At 37.6% G+C, this 12377-nt stretch overlaps 1 protein-coding gene across 3 annotated transcripts in view; it reads left to right on the forward strand.

Moving 5' to 3' along the window:
• THSD4 (thrombospondin type 1 domain containing 4) overlaps positions 1-12377 on the forward strand; it is a 258772-nt gene that overhangs the window by 186483 nt on the left and 59912 nt on the right. For all 3 annotated transcript variants that reach the window (XM_051629018.1, XM_051629020.1, XM_051629019.1), the window contains one exon: positions 10489-10693. In XM_051629018.1, the coding sequence (XP_051484978.1) occupies positions 10489-10693 (205 nt within the window). The remainder of the gene's footprint in view (positions 1-10488; positions 10694-12377) is intronic.

Raw genomic sequence — 12377 nt, forward strand, 5'->3', positions numbered from 1 at the left:
CCTCAGGGATCAGCAAAGCTGAAAGCAGTTCCTGGAAATCTTCTAATTTCCTGTCATTCTTCTCATTTGCAAATAGCTTTGGTGATTAAGTTGTACGTTTGTTGGGAATCCCACCAGGAGAAGGATGTACTGACACGTGCTAACAGTCATAAAATCTTAATTGGCATCTCATTTCATACCTGTCACAGACAGAAAGCAATTAAAGGAACAGTCTTTATCTAACTGTAGGAGTTAAGTCTGTAAGTTCTTATGTGACAGTCATAGGTTTTATCAGTGGCCAAAGAAAACCAGTATTGTTATCCTGAACTTCTTCACATGTTGAGAAGAGAGCCATCCAGCCAGTCACCAAGGCAGCCTTGCTTAGGCTTGGGAAGAAAAAAACTCAGAAAAACTAAGGTCCTCCCTAGTGGAGAGGAGAGAGATATATCAAAGACAGGAGACAAGAGTTGGAGTGGAAGTCTTTACTGGGAAAGGAATATAAGTGCACAAACACAAACTGTCATTCCAAAAGATGAGTAGCCAAAGTTTTCAGGTGCTAAAGCAATATATGCTTTCTTGTTGCTAATCTAATGTACCTTTTGCCTAGAGGGAAAGGATTAAATGAGCAGCATTTCTGTGAATTCCAGTTGAGTGAAATTAGCCACTAGCCTGTCAGTTGGATTTTTGAGCAGTGATCACTGCCCTTTAAGTCTGGCAAGCCAGCTGGTTTCCCACCCACCTTATTGTTGACTTGCCCAGATTATGTTAAAGGCCTCACTAAAGTCAAGGTGAAAAAAATCCACTTACCCACTGACTTGTAGTTCAATCACAGAAGACAGTAGCTTGTTCAGGCATGACTTGACCTTGTTAAATCTGTGGTGGTTGTTCCCAATAATTTTTTTGTACTTCATGTATTTGGAATTGACTTCCACGAGGATTAGCTCTGCAGTCTTTCTGACAGCTGGGCTTAGGGTGACAAATCTGCAGCTGAGCCTAAGGTTCTTCTTCTTGCCCTTTAATGAAGATGAATATGGCTTCTTTTTTTTTTCCGGTCACTGGGCATTGCCCCCAGTCAGCATGATCTCACTGTCATGTCATGCAACTCCATTGGCACCCTTGATTGCTCCCCATTTGGCCCCAAAGGTTTGTGTACATAAATTTTTCCCTAATTTGATCTTTCCCTACTCATTTCCACAAACTTGGAGGGAAAAATACAAAAATACACAAAAATACAAGCATGTGGAAAAAAGTATTTCAATTACATCTGGTAGTAATTTTTGGATGGTGAAGACCATGGAATTGACATAATTTTGCTGTGTCAAATCCATAAACAAGCTGACTCCTGTAACTTGGCAAATTTCCAATTGATGTCAACTTTGAAGTCAATGAGGATTCTTTTTGAGGAGAGAAGCAAGATATGGATTAAAATATTTGTTTATGATTGATAAATGAAGTCCACCTGGTCTCCAGACAAGGAGAGCAAATGATGCAAGAAAAATCAGTTCAAGAGTATCTCCTTTGTTTCAGTTTTGTGTAACATTTTATTTCAGGTTAAAACACCTCCCAAGCCAAAAAATAAATCTTTGGATTGACTGATAATTTTTAAGAACATTTTACTTACAACAAAATAGCAGTACTTGTTGCTCATGTAATAGAGGCTGATTTGAAAAGAAGAGCAATGTAAACTTTGTATTTAAGTATAAGAAATTAACTTCTTGTTGTGTAGAATTTGCATACCTTTTTATTTCACAAGGATTATAAGTGCCCCCTTGTGGACAACATTAATTTGTAACTTGTTAGAGGACACAAACTGGTGAAGTAGGGTAGTAAAATTTAGTCTCAGATTCTGTGAAAAAAATTAGTTACAATTTCTTTGTGGATTGGAGGATTTTGACTTACTGTATTTTTCAGTATTGCTAATTGATGTTCTGAGACTTTACCTTCTTAATTAGTACATGAGTATTCTGTAAGAAATGTCAAGTCAAAGAACATCTAACCATTGGCTTCAACGGCTGTAAATAAAGCCAAACTCTACTAGTCTTACTGTGGAGTCTTACTACTTCATGTTTTTGCAGTTCCTGCTGAAATACCTTTATTGATCACTCTCAGATCCTGAATGTAGCTTGTGTGGATCGTAGGTCTGTTCCAAATGGCAATTTGTTACATGATATATAGAACTTCACTAAAGTGTAAATTGCAGGAAAACAGGTTTTTTAATTAGAAAGTTGTGCTTTTTCTCAGCTACCCAATCTCTAGGTTCACTTGTTATAGCCTCTATTAGTCAACAGTTCCCAGTAGTGTCAAATAATACAGCTTTTTGACTAGTAATTAAAAACTTTTCAATTTTTTTTTTTTTTTGTAAAATTTTTAGCATTCCTAGATTAAGAAGAAAAAACAGTGTTTCCTCTTAACTTTAAAAAGAATGTAGAAGCATGCAGGAACAGATATCTTCTAAATTTATTTTCTTCTTATCCCACATTACTAAGAGCTTCAAAACTGTGGTTTTGAACCAGGTTGATCGCAGTCTTGCATCATGACATGCAGTAAAGTGGGGTAACAACAACACAGTGCAAAGTTGTGCATTTTCTACTTATTTTTATTCAGAGTTTTAGGTTATTTAGAGCAATACCGATTTGCTTACTTTGGGTTTCTTTTTTCAAGTCAGTAAGCAAGCTGCGTTGCTCAAAGCGGGAGATCTTTTTCCCTTGACTGGAACTTGTGGGGTAGACAGCCAGAGGAAAAAGAAATACTAATTTTATCAGTCTTATCTACAGTGTCAGGAGCAACAAGGGCATGCTGATCCATAGGAGAAAGTGAACCTGGAGTTGAGAATCACAGCAAACCAGGCAGACAGTGGCATTACCAAAAATGGTGCATGTCTCCAGTTCCAGAGCAAGTAGGGCAGGTCGGCTTATGGTTGCCAGACTCAGAGAACAGATCAGATGTTGAGGCCAACCCTTAATGATGATATAGATCCTATGTCAAGCCCAAAAATCAACCCAGAAATTCAAGTCAGCAGGTCAGGACCAGGGACAGAATCAGGGTCAAAATCTGGCAGAGGTGTACCTCCAGCATAGCTCAGGGGCCAGTGGTGAGACCCTGATCTTAGAAGCACCTCCTGGGTCAAAGGAGGGCAGGAGGCATCTCAGCTCTGTGTTTCGAGGCTGGATGGCTTCAATCTGAATGTTAACCTTGAGCCTGGCCAACTAATCTCCCAAGAGTGGTACGTAGGATCTGAAACAGGGAATAAGCAAAACTCAGCTTTGTCTAAATCAGAGCCTGGGGAACCAGGCTAAGAAGGCTTTGTCCTGCAACAGCCAAGATCTGGTTGTAGTGTTTTTGGATACCATCCTGGGGAGTGTGATGCCAGAATTTCTAGCCAGTGCTGCTCACTCTACCAGATGCAGCTGCATCACTGAAATCTCAGAGGTGCTCACAGTGTGTTTAGGAAGCAAGAACAAGAACCGATCTGCCTTCCTGGCCACAGCCCCTTCTTGTAATCCTGCTTTTGTCATCTGATACTTACGTTTCTCTCATGTTTTGCAATGTGGGCTGATCTACCAAACCATGCTATCCAACTTATATTAGACTGATATTGATATAACTGGAACTGAACCTGAGCAACTTAAGGCCAAGAACTGGAAACCTGCATTGAACCAAAAAACATTCTGGTTTCACTTTCTGCTTCTCTAGTGAGTTATCTTTGTGCTTAGTTTCCCAAGACCTTATTCAACCTATTTCTTTGCCCAATTTTCCTGTTTTCAAATGCAGTGGCATCAAGTCTCGGTGATGGGCATGATTCCTCAGCTCTTCCCACTCTCACTACCAGTTTTTCTTAGCTTCCACAGTTGTTTTCCAGGCTGTGTGTTAAATTACATCAATATTTTCTTTGTTGCTTTGGAGACCAACAGAATTTGCTGCCTTTTTGTGGGATTAGTGGAAGGAATTGGTTCAAAACAGGTCTTCAAATCAAAAGAACTCTAATAAAAGGACTTTCTCATAAGTTTATTGGTTAAAAGGCTAAATTGAATTATATATCTAAATATTTTCTTACCCAAATGGGTATTTGATGGATGATAGACATGGATAAAGTATCAAAGCTTGTGTTTCATATTGTATTAAAGGTGGATGTGGTTGTGAAGTTTAAGTCTTATATCACTTCTTAGAGGGTACTGAAATCAATGCAGTAATTACTTACAGTTCTGATTATGTGAGAGAGAATGTTGTAAGTAACAAATTTGCAGTTTGGCCTCAGGAGCATATGTACAGAATTTTGTTTCAGAATTTGCAAATCAGTTGTGTGAATAGATGACAGAAAGGGGAACAGATATCATCACTAAAAATGGGTATGAAAGCTTCTCAGACTTGCCAGGGGAAAATACAGGTAACCTCTGGGGCAGCAACACCGGCGTGTCTCTTGGAAGCTTTGAAGGCAAGATCTTAATGAGGGAACTAGTGTGCAAGTGATCTCCCAGAAAGCCAAATATTTACAGCCTCAGCTCAAAGTCTCTGTCACAGACAGTAAGAAAAGGTGTTTTGTATTATATACAACAATACTTGCATACTAAATACTTTGCTAAAAAGTCAGTAACAGTGTCTGCAAATGTGAATTTAACACTGAGGTGGGTAAACCTGTTAGGTAAATTGGGATTGATAAAAGAAAGGTTCTGGCACTGATAATTTCCAGAGGCAGAAGTGTGAAAGAGATTAAGGCATCTGTGAAGCAACCACCGAGTATAAAAAGCTGTCAGTGATAGTGTAAATTTTTCTTTTCTTTGCATCATTGAGCTTTTTGCAGTTGTCCTGCTGGGCTTGAGGTTTGTTTAACTTGAGATAAAATACAAGGACTAAACAGTAGAATAATAAACCAACTGAGAAAATTAACAACATTATATTCCTTCAGAATTCAAGACCTTTATAAGACTAGATACAGACAAAGAGTCCCCATGGAGACCTCCGAAGTAATTGTCTGAGGTGAAAGGACTCTGAAAGGCCATTAATCATGCTGCATTTGTGGTACAATGAATCCCACAACTTTTAAGTTGAAAATCCTCTATGCTTACAAAGGGCCATGAAGTAACTTGTGATTTCAGTAAGCTATTCCTGGTTAATTAAGAACAGTAAATTATACTTACTGTTATGTCTTTTGTAGGTGGTGTTTCACTGGAAACTAAAGCTAATTCCTAGGCCCAGCTCCCACTGATGTCAAAGGAAGTCTTTTCACTGATTTTGGTGGGATTTGGAGGAAAAGTAGCTACTGTAGTACAAGTATGTTTCTCCATGAAGTAGACAATGTTGGACAAATTTTGGAATATGTCACCCCTTACTGCACATGTACTGCGCATGCTTATTAAAATGGGGGGTGGAGATTAGAAGAGATTCAGAAGAAAACATTCTTACTGATCCTTTCAAAGCTGCTTGAATATTTTGGGCTCAATAACCCTCTGCATTCACTCAGCCCAGTGTGACCAGACCATGGTCACTGAGTGAGACATTTTACATGAAGGTAATGCACCATCTTTTAGCATAATTGCACTACAAGGGAGCTTAACACTGCATGCAGCTGCCTGCTGGTGAGAAATTAAACCATCGGCTTTTGGAGCTGAGCAGCTTCATACTGTGACTGACTTCATCCCTGCATGTTTTTTGGATGAGAAGGAGACAGAAGAACCAATTTAAGGACTGAGGAGGAAAAGCAAGGGATTCCTGTAAAGGTGGAGGGCAGAGTACTTTCTAACTGTATAGTGGAGCAGACTTGGTTTTCTGGCAATTCTTCCTAAGTAAAACATCAGTGAAATACCCTGGGAGTGACATCTCTGATGTCCCATAATTTGACAAGAAAGCTCATTGTATCAGGTAAATTTGGGGGAGTTGTAGTATGGCTCAATTAGAACAGTAAATATAATTAAGCTCTGTTTTATAGGACAGTAGCATAGAAAACTTAATTAGCAGTAGCCTCAGCAATTTGTAGAACTAGAATTTATTGATAATCTACAGTGTTAAAGCAGGTCTCCCACCAGTAGCCAGATACTCTTATGCTATCCACTTAACTCCTTTTGTGGTGTTTTAGGCCATGCATCTTGCTTAATGACTCTTTTCACATTACTCTGCTTAACATTTCTTAGCAGCTGGATTAGGTGTGGTACATTCAGAGCTGTCCCTGAGCCTTTCCTTACCATTTTTTACTTATGCTTAAATATGACTTGTAGTAAGCATGTTGTTAATATACTGCCACTCCTAACTGTGGCCTTCCTACCTGATAATACAATGCAGCTAAAGCAACAGAAGCAAGTTTCTGTCATGTTGTATTATTTATGCCACTCTACCACATAGATTGCAATTTTTAATAGAATAATTTAGTACTTGAATTGTAACATCTGTTTTCCATTTCAAGGATCAGCACTTCATGTTTTCACATGCCTGGCACCAGCCCCATTCTATTTTATACATAGTCCTAAATCCCCATTAAGTCCACCACTGAATATTTTGTCCAGATTGTCCCTTGCTTCTTGCAAGGGTCTTTATTTAAATTAATTTTGGCATACAGTTGGCTGCAATTCTCAAACACTGTCTTTCATGCTAACTTGTAACTAAAAGAGGTTCTTGAACCACTTTGCGGAAATAGTTGAGCAATACAGAACATGTAGATAGAAAGTACCTCTTCTGAGAAACAGCACTTTGCAAGAAGATGTTTTAAGGGACAGGTGTGTCCTAGACTTCCTCAGATTGATAGCCAAGGGACAGCTTTCAGTATTCCTGCCCAAAATCCTTTTGGTGGGGAGCATGTGTTTACCTTTGTTTTCTTATTTGCCTTCTATTCACAGTCCTAATATTTCAACATTCATAGTGGGAGGGTATGTGATGTGGCTCAAAAAGTGATGTTTGCTTTTGGATTCCTTAAATGAGTATTACATGATCAAAACAACTTTGAATTCTTCACTGACCAAGGCTGCCATTCATCATTGTGAGAGTGTACTGGGCTGTTGAGTGTTAATGTATTTGGCACACATTTTACATCTCAGTCTTGCAGAGTTGTACAAGTAGACTCAGGGATTTCAGACTTCTCTGCTTATCTGACAAAATTTCTGATCTTTATATCTATTAACATTGTTAAGATTTATTCGCGTTCCCACAGCAAATATTGGAAGGAAGGAACACTGACAGTGGATTCCAGTTTGTATCACTTCTTTCCTTAACATCATTTTTGCTTGCTGATGTATCTCAGTGTATTAGGCAACATGAGGGGATTTATGTTTGCTGTGTATACATTTGTTTAAATGTAATGCATACCACATCCTGAGGGAGGTTAAAAGTTAGTTCATATTTTTATATGAATGTACATTACCCAAGGAACAACCTGGTACTTCTTAAATGTACAATAATGACAGAAATAGAAAAGAAAAATAAAAAGGAAAGGAAAGCTGAAGTAATCTGTTCAATACAGTTTCATTTATTCTACATTTTTTGTAAATTTGAGTGAATTCTGTTTACCAACCTAGTTCTATGAGGATGACTACCATTCCAAATCTCTGCACAGTTTTAAGCAGCTGTTCGAAAGCAAAAAGGAAACAGGGTCAGCTTGCTTGAAAGGTGTTTCTTTCATCTTCCCCAGATTACTCTGGATCAAGGCCAAGGACATCCTAAGTATTGAGTCCTGCACTAGTAACAGGTGTCTGGTCCAATATGTCATGACCTCTCAGTGCTAGAAATCAGTGTGTTATACAGTTAGAATGGGAGACTCCCAGAGAACACATGGCACACAGGCTTGCTACATGATGTCCTTGCTTGGTCCGGAGAGTACACAATCATTTTTATTTGACTGCCTAAACTGTATTAAGCAAATGTCAAGGTTTTCTAGAATGTATCAATTATAACTGGTCTTTTCTTCTGAAATCTATGCAGTATTCATTTTTGAAGCACATAATTTCCATGGAAGCCTCAGTAGATGCCCCAGTAAAGATTTTTAATTTTTCTTTATTAAATCGTAATTTCTTGCTAAATGCCTGTTCTGTTAATATGTAAAAATGCATACATGAGTGCATTCTGCATCATATGTATTGTTTATATCTTAGTATTTATTGAACGTGTTATAATCTTATTAATTTGATTTGTGTTATTTATTATTTTATTATTTATCTTCTTTTTGTATTTGTGATTTTGTGCCTTTTTCCTCAGGGTTGGTTGCTGGTTTCAGCTCATTAGGTTCTTGCCTCTGTTAATACATCCTTTGTATCTTTCTCAGTCATTTCTGTGAAAGAGCATTTAAACATTACAGGGGCTTTTTGTGACACAGGCTCTTTTGACCCTAAATGGAAAGAATTCCAAAGATTGATAGCTGTTTCGTGTATCAGTCAACCTTTGATTAAGAGTGAAATGCAAGTTTAAGGCAGGTTTGATTATTTCCTACAAAGGAATCTCGTTTATACTGATTGGTTGTGTTCCTTCTCTGAAAAGTAGCTCTGTTCACACTGACCCACAGTAGTTCTGCTTTATGATCTCAATGAATAAAACACACTTTTCTCTATTCTGTTTTACTTGCTAAGAGGAAGAAAATGTTATTAACCTGTGTGGGACTCCGTAGTGATTGAGAACACCATTAAGCATTTATGCTAGCAATTCATATTGTACAACACCTCATACTTGAAAGGATTCCCTTCATAAAACAACATGCTGGCAGTGGAAATTTCCTCAAAATCACCATATGACATAGGCTGGTGTTAAGTACTACCACATTTCCATCCAAAAAATGTATGGGAGAGAAAGTGTAAATACTCTCAGCACAATATCCGTCAAGGAGGACTAGTAAGAGATTAATCAGTCATTGGGCACAGCTGTCTTAAAGTTAGGTCTCTCTCATTTTCCAGATTGTTTTAGCAGGTTTGAAATCATACTGTATGATTTGGTGTAGTGACACTTGTGATTCCTATGTTTAAGCAAATGCATTATTTTGTTAGTAATAAAATGCAGTTTGAGGCGAAACACAAACTCAAAGATTCCCACCAAGCAATGCAAATGCAAGATACGAAACCAAGTGTTTCTATTTGAATCCAAGATCTCTTTGAAATCATGCACCAATCTGCTCACACCAGATTTAATAGGAGGGAACAGATTTTTAGTTATCAGGTTATCCCACTGGGAAACACAGGGTTCTCAGGAATCTTCTTTGTTCTCTTGCTGCATGACTACAAACAGGTATCATTGTCAAGCTCCATATGATCCTGGCAGTTATGAGTTAGATGGTTTGATCTGTGTTTCTTGGATAGTCATAAAAAAAGATATTGGGTGTTAAATATTTATATTGGAACTAAGCAGACTCTGGCTTGCAGTTAAGAACATTTTTTGCAGCAAGGGCCAAGCATTATTATTGGGAATAGGAAAGAAATACAGTGATGCCAAGGCTAAAGTTACTCCCTATGTTGTAAGTTGGTGATACCAAAAAATTATTTTTCTTCCCCCTCTTACTTGGATGTTTGCTCTCAGGGAAGACTATAAAAGAATAATTAAACATTTTTTCATCAAGAGTTTGGCAAGAATTTGCAATTGTTTTTGACAATTTGAATTAATAGGACAGTACTCTGTTATTTACTTGGAATGTTTTCCATAAAATTACTACATTTCATAAAAGACGTGATAGGCTTCTGTTCTACTGGCTCATGTAGTACTTCATTCTTACCAGAATAAGAGTGAGAAATTCTTTTTAGCATATGCCAGTTAATCATATAGATACATAACAATTGTTCATCATAAATGTTATTTAAACTCTGTAAATACAAACCAGCAACATCAACTAACAGAAATGTTTCTGTAAAAGAGCAGACAGTCTCTACTGTATGTGCATTTTTGAAGTGCAATAACTTGGAAAGATTTTTCTTCTCTGGTTTTAGTAAAATATTTAACATTTTTGTGCCTTTTAATTTACATTATTTTAAATTATTTAGGTTTTTTTAAGCTATCCTGTCCAAGTGGTGTTAACTGAGTGGGTTGAAGATTTTCTACTAAGTGAACAGCAGGATTGCTTCTATAACTGTCTAGACACAATATAAAGAATTTTTAAAAACCTTTTTTGGTGAGAATAGGCTCAGTGCTCAATTTTAGAGGAGATTAAGAAGTCACTTTATATATAAAGTAGTTCTGCTTTTGTAAAAAGCCCATTTTGGATCATAACAAAATCATAGCTCTTCACCTGTTTTCTGACTAGCAGCTACTGGAATTATGTTAAGGAGTGCTTTTGTTCCAGCTGAGAAGGGTGTAATCAGCAGTGATCGATGCATTAGGGTTCCTCAGTATGTTCTTGTATTTCTGATAACAGGCTGTAAAATCCTGTCAGCTGAAGTCCCCAGATCTGTGAACCCTCTGGGTTTTATTGCCTTTTTGCATACGGAAAAACAATCACAATCTTGTCAGGGTTGAATGTTCTGTGAAAATCATACTGTCCTTGGATGTTATGTCCAAAGTTCGCAGTTGTAAGAATTTGCAAAAAGAAATTTTATTTTATTTATTTTATTGCAGAGCATTGGCTGTGATGACTATCTGGGTTCAGACAAAGTGATTGACAAGTGTGGAATATGTGGAGGGGACAACACTGCTTGCAAGGTTGTGTCTGGAGTTTTCAAACACACGCTAACAAATCTTGGCTACCACAAGATAGTGGAAATTCCTGAAGGAGCTACTAAAATCAACATTACTGAGATGTCAAAGAGCAACAACTATTTGGGTAAGTTGCATCTCAGTGAATAAAGAATTCTTTGTGTGCTAGTACAACTGGGTGGAGGTTATTCCAGGAAAGGCATTTAAACAGTGTGAAATAGATGTCAAGAACAAGAGAGGACAAGAGAGGAAAAAAGAAAGAAATCATTAAATAGGCATTTTCATCAGAACTAACTGGCAGTTTATAATTCCAGCTTGGTCTCGCATGGCAAGCATTGTAGACCTGTTACCATCTATTTCCCTGTCCGTCTGACTCAGGTTTGGTGTTTCCTCTTAGTTGGTTCCACTGTGGTGATTGATTACACTTCAACATTGTTATCCTTCTCTGAGTGATCAAGACTCCAGCCAAGTGGCATGCTCATCTCTGTAAAGCCTATCAAGTCTGCTTGAGGAGAAAAGAGCATCTTCAGGTTGCCCAAAAATTTCAGTTATTTTAAAGTGAAAGAATATCAAAATTGTATTGAGATAATGTGGTATTGAGGTAGTATCTGCAGAATGCAAGGTCATTTGTACAATTGTGTATTCTGTAGCAGGTCCTTAACTCGAAACCACAGTGGATACTGGAATATTTATAGTAGCATCATGGCAATTTGTGGTATATTTCTAGATCTGTTTAGTGTGCTGCAAATTAGCGATTATATAGAATTTCTGCAGATCTGTGTCTGTTTTGTGTGCATTTGTGAACTGTGCCATTCCCTGTTGTAACCTCTCGTATTCCCACGTTTCAAAGCCCTTAATTTGCCTACATTTGTACTTCTCCTTTGGAGCTAACTCTGCTGAGTGGGCTGGAGAGAGGAGTTGGTTGAGATGTGTAAAACCTGTCCTGTGCCCTTAAATTTCTCTTAACCTGTCAGTCCATCATTAGATCTGTCTTAAAAATTGCCATAGCAAAAAAAAAAAAAAAAAGGAGCTCCATGAGACTTCTCTTGCTCGCTGGGTGTAATTATTACTAGAACTACCTAGCTCTACTGGAAGTTTCAAATACTCGTGTTTGACAGCTCCTTTATCTCTCACTTCTGGCTGGTAAGTATCTCAGCTACTGCTCAAGTACAAGAAAAGAAAGTGCTCACTATTGAATTCTCTCCTCATTTCTGCTTTCTTCTCCCTAATTCCTGCGGGAGTTGTAGCTAGTTCTGTAGAAACATTTGCCTGTAGATGGGAGTTTATTGAGGTGAACAGTCTGAACTGTTCTGTGAACTCCTTGATTTTACCAAAAAAAGCAACTCTTCACAAGTAAAGAAATAATATAAGCTACCCACAGAAAACCAAAAGTCAGATCTTATGGGATGATCTTGTTAATTCTAATTTGTCCTAGTTTCATCCAAATGTATTTTTAATACATTATATACACCTATATATGCTAGCATTCATTTTTTTTTGTGTAGTATTCATGAACACTGCCATGTTTGATGACAAAATAAAACAATAGTTCTATCTAAAGAGCTTCAATAGATACTTGTACATTCAGTAGAAAATGGGTGAGAAGGCAGCTTACTTGACAGGATAGCGAAAGTAGCCTCATTATTAATAAATAAAGTCATGGAGTTGAATGTAATTGACATGCCAGCATCTGAAAACAGCTGCCAGAAAAATTCCCATAACTATGTTAAAATGTCCTGTACATTTTTGCAATGGGCAGGACAGAAAAAGAATAACATTCTTTGCTTAGAAATAACCGGGCTGTTGGCATG

The sequence above is a fragment of the Apus apus genome, chromosome 10, assembly GCF_020740795.1.
Source record: "Apus apus isolate bApuApu2 chromosome 10, bApuApu2.pri.cur, whole genome shotgun sequence".
Taxonomy (NCBI): Eukaryota; Metazoa; Chordata; class Aves; order Apodiformes; family Apodidae; genus Apus; species Apus apus.